The sequence below is a fragment of the Biomphalaria glabrata genome, chromosome 2 (assembly GCF_947242115.1).
Source record: "Biomphalaria glabrata chromosome 2, xgBioGlab47.1, whole genome shotgun sequence".
Lineage (NCBI taxonomy): Eukaryota > Metazoa > Mollusca > Gastropoda > Planorbidae > Biomphalaria > Biomphalaria glabrata.
In genome coordinates, this window is record NC_074712.1 from 49509883 (window position 1) to 49531551 (window position 21669).

General features: G+C 37.4%; 1 protein-coding gene across 2 annotated transcripts in view; it reads right to left on the reverse strand.

Moving 5' to 3' along the window:
- Nucleotides 1-21669, reverse strand: part of LOC106077443 (receptor-type guanylate cyclase Gyc76C-like) — a 166757-nt gene that overhangs the window by 64397 nt on the left and 80691 nt on the right. The window contains exons 1-4 of one of the 2 annotated variants that reach the window (XM_056021086.1): nucleotides 12507-12634; nucleotides 8998-9149; nucleotides 4805-4968; nucleotides 46-192 (exon numbers count right to left, since the gene is read on the reverse strand). In XM_056021086.1, the coding sequence (XP_055877061.1) occupies nucleotides 46-192; nucleotides 4805-4968; nucleotides 8998-9149 (463 nt within the window). In that variant the 5' untranslated portion in view covers nucleotides 12507-12634. Of the gene's footprint in view, nucleotides 1-45; nucleotides 193-4804; nucleotides 4969-8997; nucleotides 9150-12506; nucleotides 12635-21669 lie in introns of those variants that run through there. The other variant, XM_056021085.1, reaches the window with a different exon arrangement.

A 21669-nucleotide genomic window follows, 5' to 3' on the forward strand; every position in this document is an offset into this window, starting at 1 on the left:
ATAAACTAGTGCTGTGTACTAGCGAGACAAGTTTTAGAGACTCACGTTTAAAATATTTATTAGCCTCCATTGGAATGTACTCCGGATTCTCCACATAGATGACCACGTACTCTCCAGTGTCCAACAGGCCTCGGTCACTTAGGTTAATGATGAAATCCACAGCTGGGTTCAAGTAGCCAATGAAAACATAGACTGAGGAATTAGTCACAAAGTTCACATTTATCGCAATGCCAAAATAAAGACACATACGCCTTATACACTGAAAACAAGAATGCATGTCTAAACAAATTATACATTGAAATGTCAAAGCTATTGAAACAAATAAAAAAAAATTACATGTAAACATGAACAAGAAATTCTTTAATTGTATTTTATACTGAAAACTTCAATACTAGCCTAGTTCGTTGTTTTTTTAAAATAAGAATTCAATGGCATGTACAATACGTATATCATTTGACATTCTGTATCTTCCACCTCTGATGCCTAAGGCGGATCTTTAGAAAACCAATGAAAGGGTGCTGTGACGAGCAGGGTACCAGGATATCAAGCAGACGCCTTTGCTGGATTGGCCACGTTCATAGAATGCCAGTAGGTCTACTCCCACAAGACATTCTGTATGGCGATCTAATAGAAGGCAGGAGAGCCGCTGGTCGTCCACTTTTACGGTATACGGATGTATGCAAACGCGACATGAAGCTCTTCAAAATCGACACTAACAGCTGGGAAAAAAGTGTCACTGGATAGATCCACATGGAGAGCGAGCATAAAAGAAGGGTCCAGGATTGCAGATGATATACATAACAGTAGTCGAAAGAAGGGTGAAAAAGCAACGGCGCCTTGTGATTATAGATGCCCAACCTGTGACCAAAGCTGTGTATCAAAGATTGGCTTCTTTAGTGACACAAGATGTTGCAAAGGGAAAGGAGTATCTTTGGAAAAGTAATATGCCACAGTGCAGAAATGTTATCTAGAGTTATCACATACATAGTTACTAATCCATGGCATTGTGTTCACATTAAAACTGCGCCCAGGCATTTCCCGTAAGACCTAAGCGCGAAAATGAGCCGTCCTCATTTGATTTTAGCGTCATACCTTCAGAGAAGACTAAAAACAGTGGACATCAGTTAAAAAGAGGCTGTAACATCACTTTTGACCGATCTCAGTGGAGACAGTTAGTTGCCCTAATGCCCCAAACAGCATCAGAAAAGTAAGCCCTAGCACCATATTATTGACTGACTATTTCATGTAGATCTATCACGTTTTATCATAGCAAGAGAGAAAGTAAATTCAACCTGTAAGATTGTTACACTTTGTGTAAATGTAAGAACTCAAAAGCTTCTGATTTGATTCATAGTTATGGGCTAGAGAAATCAGACCAAAACAGAACATGAGACTTTAAAAAAAACAATATATGATACCAGTCAAGTTTATCTGAGTCATAATTTTGTAATATAGTGTAATAAATCAACAATCCATTTCAATATGTCTTGTCTGAATGTGAAACACAGGTAGATCACTGCACCGACGTTCTCATTGAAACAATCCCCCCCTCCCTTTACCCTTTTCCATCAATCCCAACCACAACAAAAGAACCTTAGAACATCAGAATAATAGAACATCAGAACATCAGAATAATAGAACATCAGAACATCAGAACAATATAACTTCACTAAATATTTTCTCTAAATCACGAGAATAAATAGAATTCAAAAGATCATATGAAAAAGACGACTCAGACGTCCTTGACATTACATTTCACACTCTAGACAACTGGCTAGAAAGATCACGTGTAATATTACGTTGATATAATATATAAAGAACTCTGCACAAAGGGGCAAGATTTCTTCAAAGGCTAGTCGTCAAAAAAAAAAAATTAGATATGATTGGATAATATGCAACTATTGTTCGATGCTAAAAATCCTACATACCGCTTCTTCAATAAATAACGTATGTCCTCCCTCGCCTCGCGGCCCTTTCATGTAGGATATTGCAAGTTCTCAGGAATTTTGTTTAATACTTTTAGTAGAGATAAAATTCATTTTTTTTTGTTTCACAAAATCTTTAACATGATCATTACGCTTGGGCCCATGCCTCAAGCTCTTCTAGTCCCTGTCCCACCTAGGGCCTCCAGTTACTTAAATCCGGCCCTGTCTCTATGCCCACAACATTAACGTCTCAATATAATTGTATTTGACAAGTGTGAAGGTTGCCTCCCTTGACTTTATAATCTCACGTTCATTTCTTCCTTCTTAGGCGAGCGTGTTTCAACACAGACCAAATGTTTACTGTACACATTCACATCCTTCACATCTCCCTACATCATTTATAGAGGTACTATAAACTTATAACCATGACATTCACATCCTTCACATCTCCCTACATCATTTATAGAGGTACTATAAACATATAACCATGACATTCACATCCTTCACATCTCCCTACATCATTTATAGAGGTACTATAAACTTATAACCATGACATTCACATCCTTTACATCTCCCTACATCATTTATAGAGGTACTATAAACATATAACCATGACATTCACATCCTTCACATCTCCCTACATCATTTATAGAGGTACTATAAACTTATAACCATGACATTCACATCCTTCACATCTCCCTACATCATTTATAGAGGTACTATAAACATATAACCATGACATTCACATCCTTCAAATCTCCATACATCATTTATAGAGGTACTATAAACATATAACCATGACATTCACATACTTCACATCTCCATACATCATTTATAGAGGTACTATAAACATATAACCATGACATTCACATCCTTCACATCTCCATACATCATTTATAGAGGTACTATAAACATATAACCATGACATTCACATCCTTCACATCTCCATACATCATTTATAGAGGTACTATAAACATATAACCATGACATTCACATACTTCACATCTCCCTACATCATTTATAGAGGTACTATAAACATATAACCATGACATTCACATCCTTCACATCTCCATACATCATTTATAGAGGTACTATAAACATATAACCATGACATTCACATCCTTCACATCTCCATACATCATTTATAGAGGTACTATAAACATATAACCATGACATTCACATCCTTCACATCTCCATACATCATTTATAGAGGTACTATAAACATATAACCATGATATTCACATCCTTCACATCTCCATACATCATTTATAGAGGTACTATAAACATATAACCATGACATTCACATACTTCACATCTCCATACATCATTTATAGAGGTACTATAAACATATAACCATGACATTCACATACTTCACATCTCCATACATCATTTATAGAGGTACTATAAACATATAACCATGACATTCACATCCTTCACATCTCCCTACATCATTTATAGAGGTACTATAAACATATAACCATGACATTCACATACTTCACATCTCCATACATCATTTATAGAGGTACTATAAACATATAACCATGATATTCACATCCTTCACATCTCCATACATCATTTATAGAGGTACTATAAACTTATAACCATGACATCCACATCCTTCACATCTCCATACATTATTTATAGAGGTACTATAAACTTATAACCATGATATTCACATCCTTCACATCTCCATACATCATTTATAGAGGTACTATAAACATATAACCATGACATCCACATCCTTCACATCTCCATACATCATTTATAGAGGTACTATAAACATATAACCATGACATTCACATCCTTCACATCTCCATACATCATTTATAGAGGTACTATAAACATATAACCATGATATTCACATCCTTCACATCTCCATACATCATTTATAGAGGTACTATAAACATATAACCATGCCATTCACATACATTAACGTCTCAATATAATTGTATTTGACATGAACTAAGTATGAAGGTTGCCTCCCTTGACTCCATATATCATTTATAGAGGTACTATAAACTTATAACCATGCCATTCACATACTTATCTACTTTATATATCAACCTATTCTCATTCGCAAACATGTCTACTATGTATGTGTCACTATGTGAACACCTTCCCCTCTTCTTCACATACGAATGTACAGTACAACTCTATATGTATGAGAACCTTACCCCTAGTGCGAGTGTACAGTACAACTCTATATGTATGAGAACCTTACCCCTAGTGCGAGTGTACAGTACAACTCTATATGTATGAGAACCTTACCCCTAGTGCGAGTGTACAGTACAACTCTTTATGTATGACAACCTTACCCCTAGTGCGAGTGTACTGTATAACTCTATATGTATGAGAACCTTACCCCTAGTGCGAGTGTACAGTACAACTCTATATGTATGAGAACCTTACCCCTAGTGCGAGTGTACAGTACAACTCTATATGTATGAGAACCTTACCCCTAGTGCGAGTGTACAGTACAACTCTATATGTATGAGAACCTTACCCCTAGCTCGAGTGTACAGTACAACTCTATATGTATGAGAACCTTACCCCTAGTGCGAGTGTACAGTACAACTCTTTATGTATGACAACCTTACCCCTAGTGCGAGTGTACAGTACAACTCGATATGTATGACAACCTTACCCCTAGTGCGAGTGTACAGTATAACTCTATATGTATGACAACCTTACCCCTAGTGCGAGTGTACAGTATAACTCTATATGTATGACAACCTTACTCCTAGTGCGAGTGTACAGTATAACTCTATATGTATGACAACCTTACTCCTAGTGCGAGTGTACTGTATAACTCTATATGTATGACAACCTTACTCCTAGTGCGAGTGTACAGTATAACTCTATATGTATGACAACCTTACCCCTAGTGTCCACGTATGTCTCCTCCACGTACTTTTTAAAAATACTGGCCATGTAATTGGGGAAATAGGGCTCGGAGTACTGTAAGAAATGGTTGATGGTCACATTGTAGTCCTCCGCCATGGTCTTCAGTCGAACAGCGATCGACTCGTAGGAAGTGCCTGGTCTGAAATAGAAGAAGTAGATTCATTCAATGGTTACAAAGTGTCAAAAGTTTGAGTTACCTTTCAATATCTAGGATGACTTGGAAATGTCAAGTGTCAAAGTAAATAGACAAAATTGTCTTTGAAACTTTGCACTCTGTCAACGTTTAGGGTGACCACAAAGGGGTAATTCTTTTCGTATAGAGCAGTGTTTTCTAAAGTGTGGTACGCGTACCCCCAGAGTTACGCCCAGTGGCGTAGCAAGGTACCCGTGAGCCCGGGTTCAAGAACATCTTGGTGGGCCCCCCTCCAGCCAATAAGACCATTTAGTGTGTGACAAAAATGAGTAATCTAAATGCAAAGACATTCCAATGTAAAGATCGTACCTTTTTTAAAAAAATAAGTTATTCGAATAGATGGTTTTAAGGTCATACGATGTGAATGAGTGGGGGGGGGGGACATTGCATCGTATTGGTTTCAAAATCAACCACCGCAAGAAAACAAAGAAACAAACAAACTTTGAATAGATGGTTTTGAGGTCATACGATGAGAATGTATGGGCAGTGGCATCGTATTGGTTTCAAAATCAACCACCGCTGGAATCCGCTATCGAAATAATTTAAATAGGCAGTCGCTGAACCTCCAAGAAAACATTTAACATCTATATTTCATTAAGTATGGGGATCCAACCCAGGACTTGTGTGATAGGCTCGAGCTAAATGGGAGATGGCATAAACACGGCTTGGTGTTGGACCGAATTGATGTTGGAAATCAAGTGCCAGTGCTTCTTGTGACTGAATTAGAGACAGTTTTATAAGCGCACATTCTTAAAAGCACGGGATAAAACGATATTATTAATTAATATCTATTCGTTTTAAGACACATTAGGAAGTAATATGTAAGCATGTAGTTTAAATATTGGACAATTAGTGTTAAGTTACATTTTAATTTAGGTGATAGCCAGAGACTGTAGATGTATACGACGTAACCACTACCTGCTACACAAGTAAATATCACACCATTACTGCGATGACTATAGGACGTAACCACTGCCTGCTATACAAGTAAATATCACACCAGTACTGCGAGGACTATAGGACGTAAACACTGCCTGCTACACAAGTAAATATCACACCAGTACTGCGAGAACTATAGGACGTAACCACTGCCTGCTACACAAGTAAATATCACACTAGTACTCCGGGTTCAAGAACATCTTGATGGCCTCCTCTCCAGCCAATAAAACAAATTTAGTGTGTGACAAAAAAAATGAGTAAACTAAATGTAAAGACATTCCAATGTAAAGATCGTACCTTTTTCTTAAAAAAAGTAATCATGTCATAACGTTTGATTCAGTTAGAACTGCATATAAGTAATAGTGTCTTAAAAGTCAATGTTTTTACTTTTTAAAAGAATTAAACGACTTACAAGTGTTTCAAATGAACAAACAAATGTTCTTCCTAAGTTCTAATGTGGGCTCCAACTAGCCTTGAGGCATGGGCCCAAGCGTAATGAGCTCCTTCGCGCCATGGTTGCTACGCCACAGCTGTGGGCCCCTATTGCTTGTGGGCCCGGGTTCATTGAACCCTTTCGCGCCATGGATGCTACGCCACTGGATACGGCAAGACTTTGAAGGGGGTACGCGTTGCACCTCATCAATTATGCTGATTTTTTAAATACCCATTTATTATGTTCTGTTAGTAAATTAAAATGTTGTATCGGGGGCGATGGGTACTCAGCATTACAAAAATTATAAAAGGGGTACAAATAGATCAAAAGTTTGGGAAACACTGAGTATAGAGAATCATTCTCGCTAACGCAAGATGATCTATGGTACAAACACTTTTGTGTGGACACGTGGGAGGGGAGCACGTTTCCATGCCACCTTTGGGCGCTCAGCAAACACAACTCAGCTGAATTCTAATTCCGATTTAAAAAATTCCATGTCTGCATCGAGATTCGATTTTTGTAAAAGCTAAGCGTTTTAAAACGCAATATATTAATAATATTGTATGAATTATCTGGCACTGTTTTTCACACCATGTGACACTGCCGCCTACACCAAGTGAGACTACCTCCCATATCAAATGATAATGCCGCCCACACCAAGTGAGACTACCTTTCACACAAAGTGACAATACCTCGCACACCAAATGTCATTGCCCCCTCCCCAGTTCAAGTTACACTGCCTACCACACCAAGTGACACTGCCACCCACACCCAGCTCCCACACCATCTGACACTGCCTCCCGTGACACTGTCTCCTTTATAATGACACTGCCGTCAAATTTTTTGTAGCTATTTTTTCTTCTTATAACGTATGAGAAAGCATCGACTACCAACAGCAAGAGTCTGTTCAAAACATTCTGACTCACAAGTTCGTTGAAACGAGTTTTAAGGAATCGGGAGCAAGAGAAAGATAATATCCCGCGATAGTAACGCTTTAAAATGTAAAGAGTGAATCAAGGCCGTAGTCATTGAATCAATCTTTGTGTCAATGTGATTACTGTCTGTATGTCAGTTTAATTATAATTGAAAAGAGCTAAATCCAGATCAACTTTTACCTCCATTAGATGAGAATTAATCATGGCCTTTATGATTTCATTACCAAAACAACAGAGTTTGTGTGGAAAAAAAACCCACATACAAGCTTACAGCCGGCCTCTATGAGAAGGCTGTTTGGTAAAGACTTTAGCATGTTTCGATATTTTTAGCACGGCGAACATGAGAATGAGATCAGATTACAAGAGAGAGTTTTGTTTTTGAACAGATGAAACATCTATGCCGGTATCTAATTAATATAACAGTATTTGATCCATTCCTTCAACTCTTGATATTATGAGATTATTTCGTATAAGCTACAGAATTTCTTTAACACGTTTAAAAAAAAAATACATTTTGAATAAACAGGCAAAGCTTCTATTTGCCGATTCAACTTTTTTACTTTTCTTCTTACTGTGTTGTGTTAACAATGTGGTCCTGTGTGAACGTCACACTGACCACTGTCCGCTATGTTGCTTTCTGACCACTGGACAGCATCGATTGGGTCTGTTTCAATAACACCTTTACATTGAGAGAGATGACCAATCTAGTTGTTATTCATGATCTATTGATTTATTGTCTAGATCGGAGTTTATACAGCAGTGGGAGAAGTGCAACACATGGCATGGGGCAGCACATAGTGGGTGGGCCATCTCAGAGGCGGAGTATCACCATGTAATGGGTGGGCCATCTCAGAGGCGGAGTTTATACAGCAGTGGGAGCAGTGCAACACATGGCATGGGGCAGCACATAGTGGGTGGGCCATCTCAGAGGCGGAGTATCACCATGTAATGGGTGGGCTATCTCAGAGGCGGAGTATCACCATGTAATGGGTGGGCCATCTCAGAGACGGAGTTTATACAGCAGTGGGAGAAGTGCAACACATGGCATGGGGTAGAACATAATGGATGGGCCATCTCAGAGGCGGAGTATCACAACATAATGGGTGGGCCATCTCAGAGGCGGAGTATCACAACATAATGGGTGGGCTATCTCAGAGAAGGAGTTTCACCACATAATGGGTGAGCCGTCTCAGAGGTGGAGTATCACCACATAATGAGTGGGCTATCTCAGAGAAGGAGTTTCACCACATAATGGATGGGCTATCTCAGAGGCGGAGTATCACCACATAATGAGTGGGCTATCTGAGAGAAGGAGTTTCACCATATAATGGTTGAGGCATCTCAGAGGCGGAGTATCAACACGTAATGGGTGGGCTATCTCATAACGGGTGAGTCGTCTCAGGGACAGAGTTTATCATCACGAACCACAATAATGACCACAGAGTGGCAGAAACGCTCTTGCTAATTATTACAAGACCTCAGAACTGAGTCTACCTGAATGACTTGGACTGGTAGAACATTAGTTCTAGATCGTGACCAAAGCCAACTAATTGATTGCCTGTTTTTAATCAGAGTTTGATTAGGCCAGCCCTTCTTTTGCTACAAGTCTGTTTAAAGAGCTTTGTTTTCTGAGTTTGTTAGCACCATATCAGCCTTAGATCGCCCTACCTTTCATTGACGCCGTAGATAATGGAAAACTTGGTCCACTGGTAATGCAGCAAGAGACTTAGCACTGAACTTGTAATCTGTGCTGCAGGTGGGTAAGTCCTGGCGAAAGTGGCGTACCTGGTTTTGTCCGAGACGGCATCATCCACACACATCTGGGAAGAGACAGAATACAAGCTCATGATACAGATACAGATACAGATATACTGATGACGTTTATCATGAGCAGGAAATAGAAGCGAACATGTTACTCTTTGGTAAGCAACGTTTTATCGTCATTAATCTTGCCATAACGATAGCAAAAAAGTTTCCCAAATTATTAAGAATAAATGAATATTCGAAAAATGTATAGGCCTAAACAACTTTGTTATAGCACATTTAGTTTCTTGTTAGCTGTAAATATCTTTATACAAAAAACAGAGAACAAGAAACTAACTTGTTAGCTATACACTTTAGGTGTTAAAAAAAAGCAAGAGATTTCCATACTATGGAAATTTCCTAACACCACGCATATAACACCCACCAAGTGCTTCTCGCATTGCTAAGTTTACTTCCGCCGAGAGAGGAAAAATGTTAAAATTATTTGAATAAACTTACTATTATCTTTGTATGTACGATACGTTTTACGTGAATTAATGTTAGCCTCAATTTACTGAAGGATATTTTTTTTAAATGGGTGAACTTCTTCTTGAATAAAAACTCTTGTGAGAATTTTAAAAAATTCAAATTAAGAAAAAAGAAAAGAGAGATTTCAAGATGGCGTATGCAGCAAGGCTTGTCAGTGGAACATGTAGGAATGATAAATTGAAATCGTGTTAAGTCACGAGTGATTCAGGTCAATGGGGAACAAAGGTCAAATGTGACTAGATGTTTCCATGTGTTAATGAAATCAATTTATTAGTAATACAATTAAATGTCAGTACGTCTTTCCTTCAGGTTTTCTGTGCATTTCATGATTGTGTCATTAGTGTAAAAGCATGTGTTTTATTTAGAGTCTCTCTATCTCTCTCTCTCTATATATATATGCGGAATGAGGTTGAAAGAGTGGAGAGAAATAGTGGAGAAATTGTGGACAAATAGTGGAGAAATTGTGGACAAATAGTGGAGAAATTGTGGACAAATAGTGGAGAAATTGTGTAGAGCAAGTATGTGTTGTTGTTCTTTTTCATTGTTATGTTACTGTTGTCTGTTTCCTCTTCTTCATTCTTCCAATCTAAGGGTTGTCCTGTATAATCATGTTTAGCATTTCGTTAACACGAAAGGACGCTATTAATATCGCTTCGTCGCAAAGACCATCCTTCAAGGAACAGTACCAGGAAAAGAGGCAGACAGAGAAAGCGATTGGAAAACAACATAAAAAGAATGAACTGGCCTGCCATTGAAGTACAGAGAGGAATGGAGAAGGACGGTCAACAGATCCTGTGTGGTGCAACAATGTTCCAGCAGACAAAGGGATACGTGTAGATGAATGATAAGTTAGATTTTTTTGTTTTGTCTGTGAATTGTATCTGACATGGGTGTTGATACCCGGTCGATGAGTTGTAGCTCCAAACGAATTAAACCGGTGTATGTGTATTATATTCTTAATATAGAACTTCAAACAAAGCCCTTTCCCAACCAAACGGAATCTAATTTTAATTAACAAATATATGCAAGGTCATGCAAGGTCAACTTCAATCTTAATGCATGTAGAGACGCAAGTGAAATAATAAATAATTTAAATGCAATATAATTCACGCAAAAAACAACACGTCTTTCTGTCACTAGACTCTCACTTGTTGTCCCCTTTCTTCAACGTCCTTACCACTAATTATTAAATACAAAAAAGGTACGACAGACCGCCCTTGATGTCCTCAGAACCTATTTAGCCTATGCAACCAAACCATCCGCCCACCTTTACTCATTGTTACATTAGAAAGACGCGCACACGCACACACTCACACACTCTATAACAGAGGCTGAAGTTGTTGGCTATACTTTGTAATACTTTAAACTTTAGACATTTGACCACCGTTTAACAAACTGGAACAAGGTAACGTCTGAAATAAGCTGGAGCATTTTGTTACAAGCACGATATTGAGCGCTATTACTGCTCCACATTATCCTCGGTAACAATCCAGGGATCTAGTTGCTATTAATTGCCCCTGTAGGTCAAATTATTTCCCTGCCTAGCATTGGGGGAAATGACGTCATTCGTTTAGTTTTTGTTTCTACCACTTTTGTGAGTTTTTCTCTTTATAATTCCACTGTATATATATATAGATATTATGAAAGGTATGTAATCTGTGCACTTATTGTAATCTTGTAGTGTCGCTAAATTTCACTTAAAACTTTCACAGCATTGTCTTTCTCATTCTCTCCCCTTGTCTCCATCTCTTTGGTTCTTTCTTTCTTGTATTCTTTCGGTCTAGTTTTTTTTCCTCTATTTTATTTTAATATTTTCACTCTATTTTTTGCTCTATTTTTCTTTATAATTTTTGTTAAATTTTTTAAAATATAAATTTCTAGCCTTCTTACTCAATTGTTCTCTCCCTTGTGTAACTGTTTCTGTCGCCTTGTTTTATTGTATGCTTGATCTCTCTCTCTTTTTTTGTCTTACCATTTACTTTCTTGCAATCTTTTTCTGTCTTTATGTTGTCTAATGTACATGTCTTTTTTTTTTTTACTTTTGTTTCTCTTTTTTAATATTGGTCTCTCGCATTCTCTTTCTCACACGTTCAGTTTTGTTCTTCTTTTTTTCTAATTTTTCATTGCATCTTTCTCTTAACTTGGTTCCAAGATATATCTCTAAATTTCGTTCGATCGTCCTCTTTCTTTCACTATCAGCTTTTCTGTGTTTTCATTCCGTTCTCTCGATAGTTCTCTTTTTGATATCTTACTCTCTGTCTTTCTTTCTCTTTACAATCGTTTGTTTTTATATCACAGGCTCGTCTTTCTTATTATATTCTCTTATTTCTCTCTTGTTCACACTTTCTACTTCTCATTTTACTTTGAATTCTTTTTCCCTTTATTCTCTTTTCTTTTCTCTCTTTTTTCTCTCTCTCATTATTGCACATGCTCTATCTCTTTGTCATTTTCTCTCTTTTTTTTCTTTCTTTGCCTCTTTTTCTCTTTTCTTCCCTCATAGATATTTGTACAATTTGTCTATTTCTTTATTGTTTTCTTTTCTTTCTTTTTTTTTATTGTTACCTCTCTCTCTCTCTCTCTCCCTCTCTCTCTTTCTCTCTTTCTCTTGCTTTTTCATTCTTTTTCTCACATTCATTTTTGTCCGTATTTTATTCGTTCTTTCTATTTCCTTCTCTTTCTAATTTTTAAATTTTTTTTATTATAAAAAAGTTTTTACAGTCTCCTTGTCCACCCTAATCACACACACACACACACACACTTGTTATCACACACACAAATTCATAGTCACTCATTCACACACACACACACTCCTTCCAGGACACACTTTCACACACAATCCCTCATTGACACACCCACACATTTATTTTAAAAGGCTTAAAGTTCACCTGATTCTCGCGGCGACTGTCGCCTACACGCCATGTTTTCGGTCAATTAGTCGGACGTCAACACATGGTGACTGAGTGACAGACCTTTGACTTTGTATGAAATGATTGCATGAAAGTGGCTGAGCCAAATTGAATAGTTTCATTTTATTTTAACCCATGGTTACAAATAGACCAGTACTCTTGTAGAGTCCCCCTGCAAAACGACGAATTGGTTTGGAACTAATGAGTTTTGAGGAGCTGTGTGTCCTTCAATCTCCTGCTTTCCGAGCTGTATAAATGTATGTATCCGGTAAATAGCAGCGCTGAAGACAAGTGTCATCTTCTAGAGCTATACCCAATGAGTATGTACCGACTATGTACCTCCCAAAATCCATGTCTGAGAGAAGATTTCCTGGTAAAGACAAAAGTGAGTCTCTAATGTTGGTCTAATTACAAGTCTCTCTCTATTTGTACTGCAAATATTTGGTCTTTGGAATTAATTTGATTATCAGGACAGCCAGCAGAAACACCGGTCAACTGAAGCATACATTCAGAGATATTGTCGTTTTTGACTTGTTCCAGGTCATGTATAGAAAGAATTAAATGATAGTAATTGTAACTGAGTAGTTTTGTCGCTTGTTCCAGGTCATGTGAAGAGAGAATTAATTGATAATACTATTAATTGGGTAGTTTTGTCACTTGTTCCAGGTCATGTATAGAAAGAATCAAGTGACACTAAAAGCCGCCCTTCGAGTTAGCGAAAAAAAAAGTGTGAAAAAATTCAGTTTCTCACTTGCTTTCAAGATCTACTGAGGTAGATCTATACTTTGACTTTTCTGAGCCACTGTTTTGTAGGTTACGACTGTTAATAAGATGGACAGAATAGGGATTGAGCGTAGACCAACTAATTTGTCAACGTACACCTCCCCCCTCACAAAAAAAAATAAATTATTTCATTAGTAGGCCATAGTCTCTAGGACAAATTTCTGAAAAGCCAGTCAGATGTTAGTTGAGCCAAACACCGAGACAGATTTACAATTTTAATTTTCTTTCCACTTTAAGTTGGCAGGTGAAATGAGAACACGGGAAAAAAAAAGTTCACTGTTTTTCTGGCTTCTAATTCTTCAGGATCTCAGCGGAGTGTCACTAGTTCAAGACGATATTGATTTGGACGTCTGCGTTTTTAGTTTTTGTGTTGTTAGCTTGTTATTACACTGAGACCTACTGAGACCTTTCTAAATGTGAACGAAAGCTAATTAAAGAATTTAGAGAGCAGCAAAAAAAAAAAGTTGTTTTGCTCCATGGTGATTATACCGAGATTTAAATATCAGTAAGATTAACTTCGACAGCAATAGAACAGTCAGGAAATATTTTTTTATAACTACAGTCTAAAACTAGTTTTATTACAACAAGAAATAACTATTTTTGATTTCTTTATTTTCAGTCTAGAAATCCTAAACCGCACACATACAGACGAACCAATTCTACTACTACAAATCTGAACTATCTGTATTGCTTTTAATGCTTTTGTTAAAACTACACTGCTAAACAAAATCAGACGTAAACAGAATCTATTATTTATCTTTGTAAATAACAGAAAACAATTCTTGAAGTAATACATAATTTTAAGTGAAACCTTTGTGGGGCCTGCATCGTTTTCAGAGACATAAACACATCCTTTCTGAGACTTAAACACATCCTTTCTGAGACTTAAACACATCCTTTCTGAGACTTAAACACATCCTTTCTGAGACTTAAACACATCCTATCTGAGACATAAACACATCCTTTCTGAGACCTAAACACATCCTGAGACATAAACACATACTTTCTGAGACATAAACACATACTTTCTGAGACATAAACACATCCTTTCAGAGACATAAACACATCCTTTCAGAGACATAAACCCATCCTTTCAAAGACATAAACACATCCTTTCAGAGACATTAACACATCCTTTCAGAGACATAAACACATCCTTTCAGAGACATACGCGAAATAAAAAAATATTACTTCGTTAAAAAAATGGGGAAAAAAAAAGAAAAGTTTCTAGTTTCCATAGTAACAAAACTTCCAGTGTAATAAAATTACTATTTGGACTAATATATTCCACGAGAAGACTAAAAGTAGACAGTATTCTTCTTACAAACAATTTCTTTCCTAGTTTTAAATCAAGTAGATATTGTTTCCTTTACCCTGTTCCTGTACTAAATCTTCCTTCAATAATGCAAGTCTCAAGTGTTCATTGTGTCTCCTCTCTCTCTGTCTTACAGTCCATGCAAACCATCCAGAGAGATTCAATAAACGATTTCGTATTTGCAGGTTTTGTTGTCAGAGATTATGAAAATCGATACCGATGACATTCTCATGATATAAATCTTACTGTTGTTAATGAATGGATATTAAAATCAGTTTGGTAATATAATAATTTTGTATAGTGTAAGGTCCATTGTCGATTTGTGCACACAGTTCCAGCCAAAAAGCAACATATTACCTATAAAAATAATTCGATATTAAACATATTTGAGAAGTCATAGTATTAAAGTGACCTAGTTTAGGTGAGATACTATGTTAGTTTTGTAAAGAAATATATTGCGCATTGTTTTTAGCGACGGTAAAAGTAGTGACGTGGTCAGACGAATCACGTTGCAAGAATACGGGTAGGCCTACATGATAGGAGAAGAATATGGCTAGGGCTTGTAGCAAGATCTATAGTAAACAGACTGCTAATTGAAACAACGGATAGAGAGACAAGACGATCATCCCCATTTGTAAATAAACATCAGTTGAAATCTTCACAAATTTTAAGTATATTTAATTGTTGTGTCCCTTTGCTGTGTTTATAATAGTGAAATAGTATCAAGCCGTTGATATACAAAATCCAAGACAAGACAGTATAGACAGAGATTAATTAAGGTCAATGTTTAGGGCTGGCCGGGTTTTGTATTACCTCGTTAGTATCTAAAAATAGAATTACTATTATTTCAATTATAAATGAATTGATTTTTATACGTGAATCATATTGAATGTAGTTAATATAGTGAATATATTATAGTGTGTAGCATTCCTATTTCGACTTTGCTGGGTAGAGGAATAGATAGTCCTTGAAGGGTTAATGAGCACTACATGGCCTAAAATGTACCGATGTGCCTAAATAAAAGCATGAGCTTAACCTTAGGGGGGATGGGGAGAGAAGACTACTACTAGAACTGACGGAACAAAAGTATGTTAGCGAAGTGTTAGGGATTACAGCCACATATGCACAGTATGCAATTCTTTACAAGGGCGTCTCTGTCCGTTTTATAGAAATGGACAAAAATTAGAGGGGAGAGGGTCAACTGTCCAAATAAAAATTATGTATCTGCTGGGAACAAATCATTGTTGAATGTATAAATATAAACTATCTATAGGTATTTTGTGCGAAAAAAAAAAATAAACAGTTTGGTTTATCCGTGTGTCACAAGACGCTAGCAGTGTGCTGGCGCCTGCTTTGACTGGTCGTAGTCTAGGGTGATTCTGGAGGCCCGACTGTTGACGCTGGAACTTTGGTGGCTTTAGCCCTGTCGCGATTTGGTGTTTGTCTATAGAATTAACATATAAAACTGAACACTGGAATAGAGTTAGAAAAACGTAGGCGTATCACTTTATTTACATCCAGGATAGAATCTTCCAAATCAAACGTTTACATACAGGTACATCAACAACTGGTGACTAAACTCAGATCTCTAATGACTATCAACGTTAGATTCTGCTATAGTTTTCTCGTCCAATTTTAGGAAGACAAGCAGGAGCGGGAAATACGACCGTCCGCTCTACAAAACCCACGCTCACTGTCTCTTCTTTTTTAGAGCAAAAAACCTCCCACGTGGACTACCCCGCAACACAGTGGTTACGTTCCCTTGCATCATCAGTGACGCATAACCTCTGTGATTACGTCTACATGCATCATCATGACCAGTGATGACTTAGGCTGCCCCAACTGCCCCTTTCCCCAAATTTCCTAGGTTATAGCCTAGGTCCCCTGGTCACGTGACAACAAAATAAACATTAAAGCACAAAAAAAAAATACTTATTTCCCCTTCCAATAATAAAATAAATCTAATTCAACTAATTAAAATATATTAAAACATAAATAATTGCATTAGATCTCAAATATAAATAACAGTAACCAAACTTAAAACTTTACACAATAACTAAGGCCATGGTAGTGGACTGCGGTTGTTCTGCTACACACACACAAACGGGTGTGGGCTCACAGCGGTTTGTGACACCGTGGACCTTACCTTTTTGAGTGCAATCCGAGAGCATTATTACCATTGGTCAATCAGTTCTATTTCGTCATCTTATTGTTAGTTTTAGTTTTCTTTTTTTTTTTTGATGGGACTTATTCAGATAGGTAGGCTATACTAATAACAGTGAACACAATCCCGAAAGTTACTCTGCTGGTCTTGTCCAGAGGCGTAGCTAGGGTGGGGGGAAAGAGGGGAAGAATCTGAAAATCTCCCTGGGGCCCCCAAAATGAGTGTTTCTTTTACATTAAATATTAAATATTACGCAAAATACAGGGGCCCGGAAAGAGTTCAAGACCCCCCCTCGGGCTCCCCAAAGATGGCAAATTATTAGCTACGCCCCTGGTCTGGTCTTGCGACTATTTCGCGTTTACTATCTTGCATGTTGACAATAGTTCCATTCGCGCTTTGATACAAGCGAGGTAGAAAGAAACAAAAAAGTTGCTTGATTCTGAATTCGTACTCTAGCCTTTAAGATGAAAGACCAACGTGTTAAGCCACTGAGCTGTTAAATTACTCATAAAAATAGACGGTTTTATTAATCTATTGTCAGTTTAGCATTTTTAACGAATGAACTAATTTTTTACAATACTATACATTATTGTGATTGCTGTCACGGATCGCACGACGCCAATTTAGTACATTTTCCATACAAAAAATAATTAATAACCACTTATTGAATACATATTTATTTTTATTAATTCATGTCTTGCCATGGACAATGAATAATTGTGTAAAGTTGCAACTCGATCCGAGAGTGGAAAGTGAGAGAAATAACAACGTATACAAACAGACGACGGAATGGCTCTCGGTAAAAAAAACAAATTCGTTCAGCAGATCAATGAAAAAGAAACAAATAAAACACATTAAAAAAAACATGAAAAATACTTTATAAAACGTAGATGTATCAATTAGCTTGGACCAGTCATGTAATTAAATTGTAATAGATCTAGACTAACTATACTATATCTGTGCCATTAGAAATATTTAGATCAATTATTTTTATTTCGTGAATTTTCATGTTTTTAGCTTTCTCACTACCAGAAAAGAGGTGGGGGGAGAAAAAATGATGTATCTGGTTGATCTCTTTTGAAAGGCATTGATAATACAAAAAAAAAGGTGATCGACATAAATTCAACCTCGAGGGCTAAAGCTTCCTCAGTCACCTTGGGCTAATATACTAACCACTGTGCCAGGAAAGTGTTTATGTAAATAGAAGGTTTTATATCTATCTATTATTAGCTTAAAAATTTTCCCTCAGTAAAGTGTAAAGGGGCCTAATTCCAATTATACTACCACATTGGTTAAGTACGATTTCCTTTCCTTGTTTGAGATACGAAACAACATAATCAATTACCAATCGTTAATTAACTAGATGATTTTTTGATTGATTCTAGTTTTGTCAGGTATACGATATAATTGTGAAAATGTTTAGAGCTTGATCCGAGATTTAAGTTTGGAGAAAAGTAACGTGAACAAACTTTTACCAGACAGACAGAGTGAGTTGATAGAAGACAGAGTGAGTTGATAGAAGACAGAGCGAGTTGATAGAAGACAGAGCGAGTTTATAGAAGACAGAGTGAGTTGATATTGATAGAAGACAGAGTGAGTTGATAGAAGACAGAATGAGTTGATAGAAGACAGAGTGAGTTGATATAAGACAGAGTGAGTTGATAGAAGACAGGGTGAGTTGATAGAAGACAGAGTGAGTTGATAGAAGACAGAGTGAGTTGATATAAACTTTGTAAAAATACTATCTTTTTAGCAAATAAAGATAAAAAAAAGTCATATAGGTCTCAGATATTTTGTCAAATCTGCATTTATTTTTTCTGTGTTCAGAAAATGTTCAAACAATTAGAACACTTTGTTTCTTTCTGTACATCAGAGATCAATACAACGCTGTGTCTAACACTAGCCTCGAGAAATACATTCATCCAGTACAATTTTCTTTCTAATTGGTATACTCACTTCATGCTTTTGTTTTTCATTCACACATCGCCACCCTCCTCCTCCTCCTCTCTCTCTCTCTCTCTCTCTCTCTCTCTCACTGCGTGTGTGTGTAGCTCTCACTCTTTCTCTCCCATCCCCCACATTCTAACTCTTCCTGTAATTCATTGTCTCTCTATCTCTATTTCTATATGTTTCTTCTTTGTTTTTCTATCTCTCTCGAATTCTATTTCTTTTTTTCAACCATCTGTCCATCTTTCTAGTGTTTTCATCGTGGACACAAGAACTAGAAATGAAATAAACACAGTAGAGCGTGACTAGATTTGTGTTGAAAAGATTTCACAATGTCTAGACATTTGCAAGATTTAAATTGTCCTCTCCTCAACGTACCCACTAGCTCTCTGTATAACCAGATTACTTCTGATATCATACAAAAACTTCACTAGGGCTACTCACCACCAACAACAAATGAGTCTATATTAAGGCACATTTCTAATTCCATATGCTAGGACATGCAATTAGAGCATGGAATGGATTGTCTGAATCAGCCTGGAAAACCAATTACTCGGCAGACTTTAAGTCATTGATTAACATGACTAGATTGACCTGGGGACACGCTTAGGACATAATCACCTTCTATTTGGCAGTAGTGTCTGTATTTTATAAGATAAGATTTTTTTTTCGTAGCGTGCATACATTTTCTGATTGACAAACTGTTTACTTCTGGATCCACTTTCCAGTGATAGAATGTTCACAAGTTTGACCAAGAAATATTCTTAACAAAAAGCTAATGCAAAGTTTTTATTTTTTAATCACCATTTGTTTTTTCATTTTTGTTGTCTTTTTTTTTTTATTCCTTCAACTTTATAAAATAATTTTACTTTTAAAGTTGTGTCGAGGATTTTTTTTATATATCTAAATTTTAAAAAATGTTAAAAACAATCGAATATTTTAACCATGGCTTATTAAAATTACATTGCCAATCAATTAACATATTGTTACGAATGAACAGTGACAGGTAGAGGTCACTATGTGTGACCCCGGCGAGATGACACAGCACCGAGTGTTATCTGGAATCTATGCATGTAAACAAAGACAGGATGGGACGTGCCTCATGTGTTGTTCCAGAGGACGAACAGATTTACGAAGGGGGGCATTGTGACAAATGAACAGTGACAGTTAGAGGTCACTACGTGTGACCTCGGCGAGATGACACTGCAGCAGGCATACTCTGGAATCGACATGTATAAACAACAACAGGATGTGATGTTTCCTCCCATGTTGTTCCAGAGGGTACTAGCAGTGTTTTTGCAACAATAGACAAGCGATTAGGGACTCTTTATAAACCAGAGATGTTCATGTGAAAAGAGTCAGTACAGTCGTCGACACTGTTCTCTACTGTGCGAGACAGTAGAAGAGAGTGGACTTGAGCCGTTACAGTCGATACAGTCGATGTAAGACGTATACGCTACATGTTACAGTGACGAATTGTTATAGTTATAATTCAATAAAGTTATTTAAAGCTGGAAGTTGAGTCGTCAAGTTCTTTGCAGTGTTTCTTTTATTTGTGTGCCTAGTACATTTAGCCAGAAAATCAGAAATACGTAACAATTGGTGTCAGAAGTGGGATGTTTTCTGGCTGAAATGTCTTCGAGGAAACTACTTAACCAGCTGTTGGTCAAAGAATTAAGGCAAGAACTTCGTGAGAGAGGTCTGCAGCTCAATGGTAACAAAGAAACACTAACAGAACGCCTAAGACAGGCCCTTATTGAGGAAGATCAAGATCCAGATGAATACATATTTGAATTAAACCCAGATATGACAGAGGTCCTGAGTAACATGTAGGGCCAGATGGACTTAATGAAGGAGAGCCTCAAGAAAATAAACGCCATGAATGAAAACGTAAATGAACTGATGAGCTCTATGAACGAGAAGATTGACCAGAGAGTCAACACTGTGGAAAAAGAAATGGAAGAGATAAGGACTCATGTCCAAGAACAACTGAGTAAGGAACGGGGTACTAGAACAAAAACATTAGTGCCCGAAATCTCTGGGAAGATAAAGCCGCCTGTGTTTGATGGATCCATCTCATGGACTGTTTACAAAAGACAGTTTGAGGCAGCGGCCAAGGTTAATAACTGGAACACTGAAGAAGAGAAAGCGACTGCTCTGGTGTTAGCTTTAAGAGGGAAGGCAGCAGAACTGCTTCAGTCAATAACAAATCAACAAGATTACGCTGCCATTGTTAAGGCTATGGAGCTCCGTTACGGAGACGAACATTTACAAGAAGTTTATAGAGTTCAGTTGAAAACCCGACAACAACGCTCCGGTGAAACCTTGCAAGAGCTAGAGGCGGACATAGAACGTCTTGCTCATTTGGCATATCCAACAGCAGCACAAGACTTTCTGGACGTCATTATCACTGATGCATTCATTGATGCTATTCGAGATCCAGAACTGAAGAAGGCAATAAGAATCAGTGGTAAGCGCAAATCCAGCGAAGCTCTGGTCTTCGCCCTCTCCTATGAAGCCGCCAAAGACGCCTCTAAGAATATCCATCATGGGCGTATGCTGGAAGTCCAAGAAGAAGATCTTACACAACTTCTCAGAAGGGTAACTGAAGTGCTAGAAGAACGCAGACCAAATAAGAAGCAAGAAGGACAGAATAGAACCAGTGTACGTTGTTGGAATTGTGGAGAACCTGGCCATCTACAAAGGAACTGCACGAGAAGATTTCCCCGACAAACAGAGTATCAGCACAGACCGGAGACAGATGCAAGGTCAGGTGCTCATGTCTACCAGGGAAACTAACTTTCGCCGGTTTTATGGGGCAAAAATCGGCGATCAAGAACATGACAGCCTCTGCAACTATAATTCCAGTCGCTGTGTTAGGGAAGAATAAAAGTCTGTACATCAATGGTAGAATTGGATCTCGAAATTACCGT